At 31.1% G+C, this 16,304-nt stretch overlaps 1 protein-coding gene across 1 annotated transcript; it reads left to right on the forward strand.

Annotated features, from left to right (window-relative positions):
- The first annotated feature begins 8,655 nt into the window (after window positions 1-8,655).
- Window positions 8,656-15,753, forward strand: LOC127705614 (monocarboxylate transporter 5-like). Its single transcript, XM_052209943.1, has 3 exons — window positions 8,656-8,794; window positions 13,444-13,590; window positions 14,642-15,753. Exons 1-3 carry the CDS (start codon window positions 8,656-8,658, stop codon window positions 15,751-15,753), a joined length of 1,398 nt encoding a protein of 465 aa, XP_052065903.1.
- The last annotated feature ends 551 nt before the right edge of the window (window positions 15,754-16,304 follow it).

Consider the following 16,304-nt stretch of genomic DNA (forward strand, 5'->3'; position numbering starts at 1 on the left):
CTTATTTTGATATGGATTCTACATAGGCATGGGGAAATATACCCCTAACGGTTCTGTGGCAGGTGATATGGGTTGGAAACCATCCTGTGTTAAACTGTGGACAAATATTTTAGACACTGGCCAAGATGTACAAATATGGAAAAAAATAGAATAACTTATAAGGATTTTAAATAGTCAGTGATGCAAGGCAGTTGCAAATTGAAAAATTGGTGTTACAAAGTTATGGAAATGTTGAAATCTTTTGATTTTGAAAGATATTGTAAAATAAATGAAAATTTTCTTGATAGTTATAGTATATCTCAGTTAGAAGAGTACATTTTTGATAAATATAGAAAAGACTGATGTACAAAAAAGGTGTACAAGAATTTTATCATATAGTACTGGTAGTAAATTGAGAACATATAAACAGTTAAAACATACTTACAACACTGAACAATATTTGCTACAGAAGTCGTAGTGCTTTTTCAAGATTAAGATGTGGTGTAGCACCATTGAAAATTAAAATTGGTCGATATGAAAGGAGAAATCTTGACGACAGAGTTTGTTTTAACTGCAATATTTTAGAAGATGAAAAACATGTACTTTTAAATTGTCCATTATATGAGGATCAAAGACATGATATGTTAATTGTTATATTGTATTATAATGATATGTTTTTAAATTTGTCTGATAAAGAAAAAAATATATATCTTTTTAAAAATAATAATCTTTGTAATATTGTTGCCAAAATTACAATAACATTTTAACAAGGAAAAACAGTATTTTATATCATGAATTACTCTTCGTAGTATTTTATATATAAATTGGTATAGATATGTTTTTAAATAATCTCTCATAATTCGTTTAAGAATGGCACATACATATATTTTACTTATTTTCATATGTTAACTGTATATTTACATATATATGTATATATAAACATGATAAACGCCTAAAAAGTGTACAAAACAACAACAATATTAAAAAAAGTAAACATTAAAAGTAATTATCTATAAATATTTTGGATAACAGATATCCTTCATCAATATGATTATGATGTAAAATGAATCATATCAATCTATTCTGATTTAACTATAACAATCTTGAAATTTATACAATTAAAACAATTAAAACCGAACACAAAAACGCTTGTACAGTTCTAAGATTTCAAAAATGACGTAGGTTATATATTTATAAATCACACATATATATATATATAAATGTATGTTGTATGTGGTGAGACTTTAATAAACTATTGAATCTGAATCTGTTATCGATTAATTTACAAACATGTGTGTATAGTAGCAGACACTGGTTTTGAACACTTTACTGTAATCATTTGATAACAAACAAAATTAAAATTATAATTAGATTTTAGGAAAATAAAACAAGCACAAATAAATACACACGACGATTATTTACAAATAACCAAATTAACTAAATTTCACAAAGTTTGTCACTTACTGAGAGCGACTTCTGCTATACCGGTCTTGACCCAACGTCTTTTCAAACTTTCATCTTTCACATTTTTTATTATTACTTTCGGGGAAAAATAGGGAAAATAAATACCCGCGAACTTGTTTGAAATACACAATTCGCGAAAATAAGTACAATTACAGTAACTGATATATCAGTTGACAGTTTATCACTGGTTATGTGTATCGTTGGGTTGCTGTTTTATGCTGTATAACATGACTGGTAGTTGTCAAACAGAACTGTTCCTCTCCAAGATCTGATTTATCAGTTTTCCCCCAGGGTTGATCCTAGGACCTCTTCCTTTTATTATCTATGTAAATGATATTGCCGAGAATCTATTATCATTTACTAGAATCTTTGCAGATGACACTTCTCTCAGTTATTCGAGTGGTGATACATGTAGATTGCGCATACAAACTGACATCGATCATGACCTGAATATCCTTGATGACTTGTCAAAAAGATGGCTCATGTCATTCAATCCAGATAAAAGTGACATCAGGTTTTTCCCGAATATCGAAGTACCAATTATAAACTTTGCGTATAATGGGCAACATCGTTTGTTGATGTGGTTCATAAGTGTTTCTCGTTTCCCTTTTTTTTATATAGATTAGACCGTTGGTTTTCCTGTTTGAATGGCTTTACACTAGTTATTTTTGGGGCCCTTTATAGCTTGCTGTTCGGTGTGAGTCAATGCTCTGTGTTGAAGGCCGTACTTTGACCTATCATGGTTTACTTCTACAAATTGTGTAATAGTAACGATGCAACAAGGAACAAGCATATCGATAACATTGTACTTAGTGTATAAAAATATATAAATACATTACGTAGGCTAAAATATAGACTAACAGGTCAAACTTAGAACACTATACTTAGTATACAATCGACGGATCTTTTGAATATGCTGGTAAAGTTTTGAATAACTGTGAAATTTGTAATTATAACAAACTCGTAAATTACAACTTGAAGCTGAAAGAGTTGTAACTGGCTTACCAACATTCACAAATTAAAAAAATTGTTTATAATGAAATTGACTCATTTATCCCATCGACTATTACATGTATCATGATTAGGCAATGGAATAGATTAGGCATATCTCTGCTAAAAACAGAAAAATTATCAAAATTTAAAAATAGCTTTAAAAAGAGTTCTGCAGTAGGAACTAAAACGGTTCCTAGTTACTATGCATTTGGTCATAAAAACCTCAATATTATTTTAACGCAATTTAGATGTTCATCTACATTCCCTATTTTTGATCTCTTTTAAGAAATATTGTATCAGATCCGTTTTGTCGCTGTGGGTTTCTCCGTGAAGATTCTAATCATCCCTTCTTTAAATGTTATTTATATACAAATTTACGTCACATTCTTAGGAATAATCTATGCTGGTTACCAGATGAACTTGTGTTGGATCTAGAGATTATAACATCTGGTAGTATAAATTTGATAAATGAGCAATTAAAATGAAAAAAAAATTATAAGTGTTTTTCATAATATTATGGGTATGATCTGAATCCATACACACATGCATATTATTTCTCTTTCGTTTTCTTCCTATCTTTTCTATATTGTTTTTTTTTTTTTATATCTTTTAAATTACAGATGTTTAATTAGAATTATGTAATGATAAATTTGATATCTGCATGCTATGGAATTCTTTTGATTAGGGGCAAGCTGAAGCCCGCCTCAAGATGCGGGATTTTATTTTAAGACCCATTGTCGGCCTTGGGCTGTTTTCTGTTCTTTGTGTCTAATTCTTCTGTGATATTTTGCAAATAAAATATGTTTAAACTAAATGACGTATATCCTTGCGTGAAATTATTATATATATTACTTATGAGAACTTTAGAAGTACAGTGCATCATAAGCCTATGAAGGCTGGCTGATATTATAAAATATGTTTCATATTTGTATTAATATGTTATATCAGGTTGCACTTTAATAAAACAATATATATATATGGGCGTTGTTCAAAAATTGTCCACTTTTCTGTCAAGGGCTTAAATTGCAATACAATCGTATAAATTTGTATCTTTTTTTTTGTCTCAGCCTATAAATTGTACTTATTAAAGATAACGACAACACTTTTTGTCTGCTTTGTGGTAAAGACTCTCTGAAAATATCCGACCAAAGGGCTCAAAAACAGCAAAAACGCTCTGTCCACATTTGAAAGTTTATTCCAATTTTCAAAATATCATACAATTTACCAATCTCTTTTTGCGCCTTTTTCAATGTTATGTCATAGCGCTCTATCTGAACATTACAGAAAGTATTCAAATATTTAGATATGTTCAAATAGATTTGTGCTAATAACTTTTTAAGTGGAGTCCATGAAAAGATGTTCACTTCGAAACGACAACAAACAATTGGCATAATTATAATCATTCTCTTTTTAAAATTGTAGTCTTTCCTTTTAATTGCCACTAATACAACTTCATTTAGTAAAATGACGGTCACCTATAGATGCTGATGATATAGTTTGTCTGCATTGAATCAATTTGTAAGCTCTATTGATGCCGTACTTTTTTACTTGTCTACTTTGCAACGTCTTTTTTTTTAAGAAATGTTGACCTCAAATCATAAAAACGCGGAGTTTATGAAATAAAATGTAGGCCGAAGACGATAACCATAAAACATGTATCTGAGAAACCGTGTGTAACAACAATAGCTGCTAACATGTGTCCACTATGTAACGATATATGTCCCCTATGAAGTGTTCACTTCGCAACGAACACGTTGCGTAGTGGACCGTTACGCTGTGGACGTATTTGCATGTTAGCAGCCATTGTTGTTACACGCGGCTTATCAGATACATGTTTTTATGATTATTGTTTTAGACAATACATTTTATTTCATAAACTCCATGTTTTTTCTGATAATTTGAGGTCAACATTTTTGAAAAAAGACGTAGTGGACAAAGAGCGTTACACAGTGGACATTTGTAAATATTTCGTGTAGTTAAAACTGCAAATCAAATAGTTACACCGTATAAAATCATTTATTGTGTCCGATTCTTGAAGAAAAAATACCTTTAAAGATTAGTTTTGTAGCATGGTAGAGCCTAACAAAATCCTTGCGAAGTGGACTTCTTGGTAAACCATGTTCACTTTTTTTACAACATAATAACATAATGTACCGATCAGTTGCAAAAAAGATTGAATAATTGGTTTGGTATCACAATAACAAATAAAAAAAAGCGAGAATAACACAAAGTGCCGATTTACGAAAACTGGAGTTTATTGAAAGGTAGTCTAAAGCCAAATGCCAACTAATAAAAAGACAGAATAATATGTCTGATCAGTATACTACATCGCAGTTAGTGTAAAGATGGCAAAAGCAATCTGATACAAGCTTGCCGAAATTATTGCTTTCCTTCACATTAAAGAATCTGAATATTTCTGAATTTATGTATGATACGGCAGGATAAGTTTACTGTTGTTTTCAATCATTGTGCTTTTTGCTTGATTTTTGTTTTTTGTTTTTTTGTTTTTTGTTTTGTCTTATTATTTTTTTTTGGGGGGGGGGGGGGGGGGGTTAAGTTATGTGATTTTTATGAATTCCATAAGTATCATTATAACATGAAAACAAATCAACGGAAACATGATTTTTTTCGAATGATCCAAGATTAGGGGAAGGGGACGCTAAAATGTGTTTTTAACCCCAACACATTTTTTGTGTGAATGTTCAATATCAGCAGCCTGTAATTTAGTTGTTATTTTTAGTGGTAGTCTATCATGTTTTCCATTAGCTGTTTAGCCTAAATCAGGCCGTTAGTTTTCTCCTCTCAATTGGTTTCAAATTGTTCATGCCTTGTATTGGCTTTGATAGCTTTCTTACTTAATCTGTTTTTAATCATTACTGAAATCTGAACAGTGTTCTACAGTTGTTTACAACCACGCCATTTAGTCTCCTATGCATAGTTATCTCATTGAAAATCATACTATATCTCCATATTTTTACAGGTGTTATGAAAATTTCTTCAGTTTATTTAACAACGATTCAGTTAAATAAATACTTGCAAAACAAAATTATAATAATCATGTTCCTCGTCAATGCATCAAACTAGCTCATCAATTAAAGTTATTCTAATTGTAAAAAGGTAAGAGAAAGTATGTCAGAAACTATTTTTAAACATGTTTAAACACAGGCAAACAAACATTGCATGCAAGATTATCGTCTGCGCACTAGAGCGTCTAGTGCGTATATTGTATTGAAATAATTTACGTTTTAATACAACAATTTTGGACGATAAAAGTAAAATATTTTATTTTTTATTTAGTGTGTTCTTTACCGTTTCAATTACCTGTTGAATATTACATTTCAGACATAAGGTAATGTTGTATTGTTTTGTATTCATCTTTTCCATATCATTTTTTAAAATTTTGTTTTTATATCGTAAATACTGTAAATTCAATTATTGCGATGCTTTTATTAATACAAAACAAGCGACAGTATCATGTTCGTCATAGTAAAAACTCGCATCAATCATTTCAGTAGTGATTTCCCTTCACATAATTTTTTCCCCCCGATCGCATTAGTTGGATATCACAGTTTTACAAGTAATCAGAGATTCGCTTTAATAGATTCCCGCATTAATTTCTAAATTAACAGAATATTTCCGTAATTATCAAGTCTACGATAAAGCAATGTAATTTATTTGAGGGCTTTGTTTTTCCTAGTTTAGTTGAAACTAATTGCCGGAATTTGTCCCTAAAGGAAAGTGTTCTCACTATTATATTTCTAGTGTAATACTTTTACCTTATAGTTATGTTAATATATGTTATCTATTGCAATATAACGTTTATTCGTATATTTCATTTTTCATTTGATTCGCATGAACTGCCAATAGATGTAAACGAATAAATGATCATTGAATGTTTTAAACCTTTTTATTTTTAAGATGTTATAAATTAGGAATACGATTTTTGATTCTGAAAACAATTTTGTCGAGCCATACGAAGTAGTATAGAGCTAGTTTTTGTAAGACCAATTCCAGGTCATTGGTGGAAGTATAAATATTACATCTGTGTAAAATAAATGAAATGTTGAAGATAGGGATTAACTTGTTCAGCGGGATTAAAAGGCTTGATAAAAAGGATTAAAATGTAAATTGAAAGGCAAAGTTCAAACCGAATAATTAGCCTTGATTTGTTCATGCAATTCAAAACCTGAACGTAAAGAAATGAATAGAGTAGGATACACAATGAAAAGGTTGTATAAAAATAATAGTAAAATTCTACATTCCCACGTTTTCACTGTGTTTCTTTGTATTCTTTCTCTTCTACTTGAATTCAATGGTCTGCAAAGAAATACATTATTTTACGAAACAAAAATGGTCATAATAAATTGCTAATACTTGTTTCCGAGCTACCAATCATAAAATGACGAGCTTAAAATATTATTGGGCATAGAAACGCAAAAATATTGACATTTGATACGATGTCATTTGTCAGTTATTGGTTACATCTATATTCATTTTTATCACATATTTGTAACGGAAACGTAGGGTTTTGCATATGTAATAACCACAGAATTGTCCTAGTCATATTCTTGCCCGGGGCAAATAACAAGTTATTGTGCCCTGTAATGACGTCATAAGCGTTCATAACAACAATGACGGACGAGGAACGTCGATTAAAATGACAGCGGAATTATTTTAGTCAGGGCAAAAATGTATGATCTTGCCTGACGGAGTAATATAATTTTTTCTTCTTTTTTCAGCATTTGTATAATATGTGATAATTAGATTACAACATGTCCTTTTCCATATGGTTCCTGTTATCATCCCTCGACCCATATGAGCCCTCGGCTGGCTGCTTGGGCTAATATGGGAGTCTCGGGATGATACCAGGGCCGATATGGAAAAGCGCATGTCATAATCTATAAATATACATATAATGGAATTCAATGCTACTGTCATACAAGTGAAAGGTTTAGCTAGCTATAAAACCAGGATTAATTTCTACACAAGGAAATGCCTGTACTAAGTCAGGAATATGACAGATGTTTTCCATTCGTTAGATGTGTTTTAGCTTTTGAATTTACCATTTTATAAAGGACTTTCCGTTTTAAATTTCTCTTGGAGTTCCGTATTTTTGTTATTTTACTTTTAAATTCTAAGTATATGGTGACTTTTATTAAAACAAATGTTGCAAAAGGGAAACGTAATTGCATTCATGGCTAAAAATGAACATATAGTTTATCTTTTTGTTATTTTTATACTAATCTTGTAATCAAACTCTAAAGCACAAAGTATCTATAAACATAAATGTAACACCGTGATAAATGATATAAATTTTCCAGCTATACAATGTAGACATAAATTATAAGTTAAAACATGACAATAACATGAATAAGATGGGATAAGATATAGACAGAAGTATCAATTCACATATGTCAACAATATAAAGTTTTGACGTTTCCTTGAAGATAGATATGTCTTTCACATGAAAATAAGATAAAAACAAGTTAACAGGACATATAATTACTAAACTTCCTCCGACCGTAAGATATTTTCTTCATTTAAAGATTATTTTCTAAACAATAATTATCATTTTAGGTTTTCTTTTTCCTGAAAATTATATTTATCTATAAAAGAAAACAAAAACAAAAGCTAAAATAAACACACAAATTACACACACAAACAAATAAGTACACACATCCGATATTTAAATGTAAGCAATAACTTTACAGTTGTTGTCTATAAAAGACACTAAATAACCTTTATGACTACAAAAAGGGAATATTGTATATATATTTATTTTCCGTCTTTATACTCAAATAACAATTCAATCTCGTCATTTTACAATTTGGATCTCGAAAACAAGTATAAATAATTTGTTCAGATATTTTGCTTCGTACCAAAATGTATTTCAGTGCAGAACACTGAATTCAAGAACATGAAGAAGTTAACAAATAAAATGAATTGATTATCACACTTTCATGATGTTCTGGTTTGAATTTTGTTTTTCATCATAACGTTTAATTATTCGATTCAAATTTTGCCTTTAAAGATACATTTTAATCTTTTTCAAGCATTTAATCCTGATGTACAAGTTAATCTTCCCATTTTTGACCTTATACACGAATGTATTTTTACTCAATCGCAAAGAAATAAAAAATTAAAAAGTAAACTATTTGATTAGACCCAGCAATATGTTTTTCGTACATCTGGATTAATTATAGTATTTTTTAGGCAAAAATGCAAAAAGATGATAAAGAGACAAATACCAAGGACGCAGAGATAGATTCATATGAAGGAGAAGGAAAGACAGTTGAGGAAAAAGAAACAGAAAAGGATAAAAATGTAGATCATGGTTGGGCTTGGGTAGTTATGGCAGGTATAATTGAAATATTTTATCATGCATCTAACTTTACTTACGTCTTAGCTATAAAACCAGGTTTAATCCACCATTTTCTTCATAAGACAATGCCTGTACCAAGTCAGGAATATGACAGTTGTTTTCCATTCCTTTGATGTGTTTGAGCTTTTGATTTTGCTATTTGATAAGGGACTTTCCGTTTTGAATTTTCCTTCGAGTTCGGTATTGTTGTTATTTCACTTTAAACACTCATAGTTGCTGTAATGCTGTATATGCATTGTATCACTACATGTTATTATGACTATTTCAGGATATTTGTGTTTGAATAATATATATCAGGTCAATTACAGCAAATCTCGAACCAATAACAAGGCTAGTACAAAAATAATCACGTAATACTGTCATAATAAAAATGTGTTTGATAACAGATTAATTATAAATATAAAGAAATAAAAAAACTTACAGAAACTTCCAAGATTGTAATCATTTTTAACTAATGATATGACTTGAAAGAAAAATCTAAAATCTGTACGAAATCATGTTCATAAAATTGTTCTTATGTATGTCGTTTAGAACCGGTTTTTACAGTTCTATTCTAGAACAGATTTTGACAGTTTTAAGATACAATATATTCTGACAGTACTAACTTCGAACAGTTTTAGAAAGTTCTACCCTTGAACTAGTTCTGACATTCTACCATAGAAAAGCTATTGGTTAGAATTACTCTAGAGTAGATTAAGGAATTAGTTATATGGCAGCTTATTCTGCAAGTTCTATTCTAAATTCTAACTGTAGCCTAACTAGGTACAGGCACAACATGTGGTGAGATGAAATTAGTTTTACGTGTGAACACACCTGATTTTTTATACACTCGTTATTTGCACAAAGTATTTAAACATAATCCGCACCATAATGAAAGTCTATCATTGTTCATTACAGTCGTTTCACAAGAATTATTTCTCATTTTTAAAGATTGTAAATACATTTGTTACACTTTACTATTTGTTGGTGTGAAATACACAGTTCAAAACGTTCCAATTCATTCTGTCATTAAATTGTATATATATCATTATACACTACGAGTGTGTAGCTTCTTTAATTTCGTATTTTCTGTAACATGAACACATGATTGTATGAATAATATAAGTGATATGGTTTGCTACTTACCCCGTACGGATCCATAGAGGGTTTTTAATTTAATAGGGATGGAGGCCGAAGGCCGAATCCTCTATCGATTTTTCTTACCCTCAGTAGTGAACCGTATAACGATTTTATTGCACACAAGACTTTTCCTGCCAAGTTTTGTATACAAATAAACAATGAAATACAATTACATTAATATATGACATCATCATTAATAGTAGACGTGACGTCACGATATTTCAATGAAATTAACTGGTCCGGGTATAACGACGTGACAGCGTCAAACCAATCACTACGTCACTAGTTTACCCGAGTTGCGTTAAAAAAGAGATATGGGGTATGCATCAATAAAACAGCAACCCGACTACACAAATATTCAAACAATATATACAGGTTAAAGTTTGATGATCTGATAACTATAATCACTTACATACATTAAGGCGACAGTAGTTTATTCTTGAGCTTTTGATTTTACCATTTGATAAGAGACTTTCCGTTTTGAATTTTCTTGGAGCTCGGTATTTTAGTTTTTTTTACTTTTTACCGATGTTCAAATCTCGCATATCGATGCATTGTTGTAGACAGACAGTTATAGAGTTGTCTGCAGAAAATTTCCCTTGATTAGACAAATCACTTGATAACAAAATTATCCGATACGGTCTACATTTTTTTTATATTATGTGCGTTTCATTAGAACAGCGAATTCAGATATAAATTGTGCTCCTTTTTTTTTATCTTTGTTTTTTTATTTATTTTTTTTTGCAGCGGCCACAGCAAGTTTTTGTGTGTTTGCTTCCTCGTTGAGAGGATTTGGTGTTTTCTTTAATGGTTTTGTTGACAAGTTCGATTCCAGTTCATCTTTAACCTCTTCTATAACTGGTATTCTACATGCAACATACAGTATTTCTAGTAAGTATTCAAAATTCAAAATCGTCATAATGGTATTTAGTCTCAATTTGCAAGTAGAGATCTATGAATTTGTAATTTATCGTCGGTATACATATTTGACTGTTCTAGATACTTAAAGATTTTAAATAAACTCTTTCTCCAGAAGTGTATTTCTATTGTCAAATTATATGCATTTTTGTGAAATATTTGTGTTAAAGTTATGTTTTCATTGTTTCTTCTTTTTTTTTCCTTTCTGTTTGTTTATTTGTTTATGATGTCATATTAAACAAAACTATAGTGTGTTTAGTCGCATTGAACAAGTAGCTGGTTTACAATACACAAAGCGGTATTCCCAACAATATATGTGCAATGTATGTGTACATGATAATCAAAGTTTATGCATATTGGGAGTAGGTGGATATTCGTTTATGTGAAATTGGTTCTTTCAAACTACCTTCATTTTTATCTGTATGGATTATTTCAAATAAAAAAATAGGTAATTATACACCACATTCAAATTATACACTTTGTCCAAAGGAACAGAAAATGGACCTTTTCCATGTACCTTCTCATTAAAAAAAAACTTAAATATGACTGTTACAAGCATGTTTAAGACGTTTTTGTGATTAGATATTTGAAAGCACGCCATAGTTTACAAATGAACAAGTGATTAGAAAATGATATCAGTAAACCAGGAGGTCTACTTGTTTTCATAATTTGGATGAGCTAGGAAATTAACAGAAATCGAGGTGAAACGAATATTGTATTGCTTTCTTAAGGTTATCTGACGGATACTATTTACAATTAATCTACTGAAGCAAGGATTCCTAGTCGTAAAGTCGAATTGATCACTTCGGAAGTTTTACTTGTGATTTCACGAGTTGGTTATCTGTTATTTAATATATGTGTCAAAGATAACAACGAATATGTTCGTAGCCAATCTTTCGTCCTATTTCCTCGATGATGACATCGAATGTGACTTAACACAAAATTAGTTCTTACCATGAGCAGCACGACGGGTTCCAAATTTGGAGAAGAAAATACTAATCCTTCGGAGGCACCCGATATTAACCCGGTAGGTGGAATGGTTTGTGTTGATCAGTCTAGACAGTTTTTTGTCTTTTCGTCTTTTTTCGTTTTTTTTTGCAATCATTTTATCGGTCTCTCTTTAAATAAACTCAACATAGATACCAAGATTAAAATTTTGTACGCCAGACGCGCGTTACGTCTACAAAAGACTCGTCATTGACGCTCGAACCAAAAAAAGTTAAAACATAAAAAAACATATAAAGTACGCATTTGAAGAGCATTGAAAACTTAAAATTTCCTTCTAGATACTTAAAGTCGCATTGAACAAGTAGCTGGTTTACAATACACAAAGCGGTATTCCCATCAATATATGTGCAATGTATGTGTACATGATAATCAAAGTTTATGCATATGGGAGTAGGTGGATATTCGTTTATGTGAAATTGGTCGCATTGAACAAGTAGCTGGTTTACAATACACAAAGCGGTATTCCCATCAATATATGTGCAATGTATGTGTACATGATAATCAAAGTTTATGCATATGGGAGTAGGTGGATATTCGTTTATGTGAAATTGGTTCTTTCAAACTACCTTCATTTTTATCTGTATGGATTATTTCAAATAAAAAAATAGATAATTATACACCACAATCAAATTATACACTTTGTCCAAAGAAACAGAAAATGGACCTTTTCCATGTACCTTCTCATTAAAAAAAAACTTAAATATGACTGTTACAAGCATGTTTAAGACGTTTTTGTGATTAGATATTTGAAAGCACGCCATAGTTTACAAATGAACAAGTGACAAGAAAATGATATCAGTAAACCATGAGGTCTACTTGTTTTCATAATATGGATGAGCTAGGAAATTAACCGAAATCGAGGTGAAACGAATATTGTATTGCTTTATTAAGGTTATCTGACGGATACTATTTACAATTAATCTACTGAAGCAAGGATTCCTAGTCGTAAAGTCGAATTGATCACTTCGGAAGTTTTACTTGTGATTTCACGAGTTGGTTGTCTGTTATTTAATATCTGTGTCAAAGATAACAACGAAATAAACTCAACATAGATACCAAGATTAAAATTTTGTACGCCAGATGCGCGTTACGTCTACAAAAGACTCTTCATTGACGCTCGAACCAAAAAAAGTTAAAACATAAAAAAAACATATAAAGTACGCAGTTGAAGAGCATTGAAAACTAAAAATTTCAAAACTTTCAGTTGTAATGTTCCCCTTTGTATATCTTCCGCTTCTTGTTTTTTAATAATTTAGACACAATTCTATTATTGCTTTTTATCTTACTTTTAATTATGCCGTAGAAACATTTTTTAATTGATTGATTGTTATGAAATGCAGGATATGTCGGGCATACGTCAAACGACTTTATAACCTAACAAAATCAAACAGTCTTCAACAATAGACAGTTGTTTATACAATGTGTCAAGTTTTTAATCGTCAGTAGGGTATTCAAGTTGTAAATGAAAGTGTTGCCTTAACATCCTGTAGAATAAATCAAATCGAACTGTTTTTATTTTCAAGTCAAGGTTGCTATATTGCGACCTACTGTATATAACAAACAAGTAACTATATTTTCAGCCCTTCCAGTGCTTACAATTGGTCTTCGGTTTTTATCAACCAGACAGTGTTTAATGATAGCTGGTGTTTTGTCCAGTGCAGCTTTTATTGGTGGGAGCTTTGCAACCAACACAACAACATTACTCTTCACAAATGGGTTTTTATCAGGTATACTATATTGTAGGTTTTGTCAGTATTTTTAATAAAAAAGAAGAATAGTGTAATAGGAAAATTATAAGGGAACCAAAAAAAAAAATAAAAATCAGAGATTTACAGACAAACCAGAGGGTTAGAACAAAACTATTACCATAGTTATTCGGTGTTTAGAAAAAAGGGTTGATTGCGAAAGGTTAATGCACAAGAACGACGATATTGATGAGAACCGAATTACTAACAGGACAACAATAGCAGAACAAAACCCAAATAAGCATAGCAACAGCAAAGATTGCATAACCGATCCTTGCTTCCAGACAGAAGGAATATGAATTGTCAGGGTAACAAGCTGTGCTCCCTCTATTCAATAGTCAGTAGAACATCAACAATGAATATCAACAATATAAATTCAATATAAAACACGCTATACTTCGTGAGTCTAATGTAGACGAAACATGTATCTAGCGTACTAAACTATACGCATGGTATCTTTGGTGAGTTTTCACAAAAATCAGGAGTAACAGCATAGGGTTCAGACTACCACATGCAAATATGTAGATCAAAAGTAGTTTTGCAATTACTGTTTTCGATCTTTTTGTAATTGTTTACGATCTAAACAAAAACATATTAGGATAATATTTAAAAAAAAAACAACAATTTTTTTTAAATTGATTTTTTAGAAGCTGTATAAGAAAAACATGATTTGAACTCACTTGCTGTGTCAAGTCGTCTTAATCTTACATAGAAACATACAACCCTACATTGTACATTTAGTCAAGGGGTGTAACAGTTCTGGAACTTATTAATTTGTGAATGGTAATGGTGTTTCGTTCAACAGTTATTTCTATTAAAAACAACAGACACCCCCTAGACAAATATGACACACACACATACACATAAACTCCCAACACAAATTCAAATAAAAAACAAGCAAAACAAAAAATAGCATATAAAGAAGAAAGGGTGGTATCGAAAAAAAGCTTCTTTTTTAACAAAAAAAATCTGTCAATTAAAAAGAAAATGATTCAACTCAAAATATTACATGTACTGAACTGTTTTTTTTTTTTTTTAGGTCTAGCGTTTTCATTTTTACATGGACCACTAGCTTATTTGATCGGCATCTACTTTATCAAACGGCGAAATTTAGCCCAGGCAATAACTATATCTGGTGGTCAGCTAGGAGGCCTACTTTTCCCTCCACTTTATGGATATCTAATCAGAAAGTATGGATTACAGGGTGGGATGCTTCTTACTGGAGGAATTCACCTAAATATCATTGCATTGGCAATTCTGTTAAGGCCAAAAAGAATCAACATTATTACGACAATTCAAGGGAAACTAAACCGTCAGCATTTTAGTACATCCAATATAGCAGAAAGAAAACAGATGATTCAAAACAATGATGATGAAAAAATGATGAATTCAAATGGAATGTTCAATGAAATGAAACGAAGTTTTAGTGAAAGTCTTTTAAAAAAAATTGTAAAACACGAGCCCGTCGCAAATCATATACTGTGTAACTTAGATCTGCATTTGACCAAACATAACAGAGATCGAATAATAACTGAAAAATATGTCGACAGTTTGTCACGTTCCAACATACTTAGTGTTGTAAGCAATTCATTGCCAGTCTTGAAGGTTACGAATACATCGCACATTTTGATAAAAGGGGAAGCGAAACAAACTTGCTGTCAATTTGTAGATGTTAGTTTGATGAAAGCGCCATTCATGTGGATTTATGCGTTGGTTTATTGCTTCGGGAGAGTGCCTAATGCATACAACAGTATTTATATAGCGCCGCTTGCACACGAGGCAGGCATTAGCAATAGCAGAATTGCAGATCTTGTTTCGCTAATTAATGCATGCGATTTTATTGGAATGATTTTATGTGGTTTCGTAGCAGATAGAAAACTTTTGAAAAACTATGTCATTGTCATATTGTCTTTGTGTTTCACTGGTGTGTGTTTGTCTCTCTCGTCATTATGTTCAGCATATTGGCATTTTATACTATTTTCTATAGCTACTGGTATTAGTGCTGGGGGAATATTTGCATTGACGCCAACAGTGGTGGCAGATTTTATGGGAATAGAAAATTTTAGATCCGCTATGGGTATTCTAGTTCTATTTCAAGGAGTAAGTTTGTCAGCTTCTGGACCATTCCTTGGTAAGTTTATTTAGAATTAAATGTATTCATTTTTCAAGATAAAAAAAAACAATTCCTTGTCAGTTATATCATCGGTCGCTAATTCAAATTAAAAAAAAAAGTTTTCTTCCCAAATATGTATCGGTCATCGGGTTTCACTGGGATGCAAACTTTTAGCAACGCAAATCTAATATGTTTATGCCCTGAATCCAGTAGTACAAATGTATAAGGCACATTTTGTTTGGTCTGTGCGCCCGTTTGTCCGTCCATATGTGCATACCATATTGCTTTTTGTTGAAGGCGTTTTGAAATGCAGTTGTGATCTCTTCACAAAATAGAACAGACACTTATAATGATTAAATATGCAAAACTAATAGCCTTTCAATACCGTCATAGTCATGATAATTGTTTTGACTTAGTATTGTGAAAATAATTGTATGAATTTCAAGATTATATATTTGTTACAAAAAAAACGTCACTGTTTGTGATGTCCTGTGCTGTCGTTAATGGAAGATGTTCGTTGTTATTCTGCAGTTTACATGTTTTAACGATTATTATATTATTTATTTGTGCGTTTCTCTGTGCT

This window comes from Mytilus californianus, unplaced genomic scaffold (genome assembly GCF_021869535.1).
Source record: "Mytilus californianus isolate M0D057914Y unplaced genomic scaffold, xbMytCali1.0.p SCAF_6, whole genome shotgun sequence".
NCBI classification, from domain to species: domain Eukaryota; kingdom Metazoa; phylum Mollusca; class Bivalvia; order Mytilida; family Mytilidae; genus Mytilus; species Mytilus californianus.

Excerpts from the sequence above, each read along its gene's own strand:
- LOC127705614 (XM_052209943.1), top strand. The coding sequence starts at position 8,656 with ATGCAAAAAGATGATAAAGAGACAAATACCAAGGACGCAGAGATAGAT. Across the intron at positions 8,795-13,443 it reads GGCTTGGGTAGTTATGGCAG|CCCTTCCAGTGCTTACAATT; the intron begins GTATAATTGAAA and ends CTATATTTTCAG. Across the intron at positions 13,591-14,641 it reads CACAAATGGGTTTTTATCAG|TTTTAGGTCTAGCGTTTTCA; the intron begins GTATACTATATT and ends GTTTTTTTTTTT.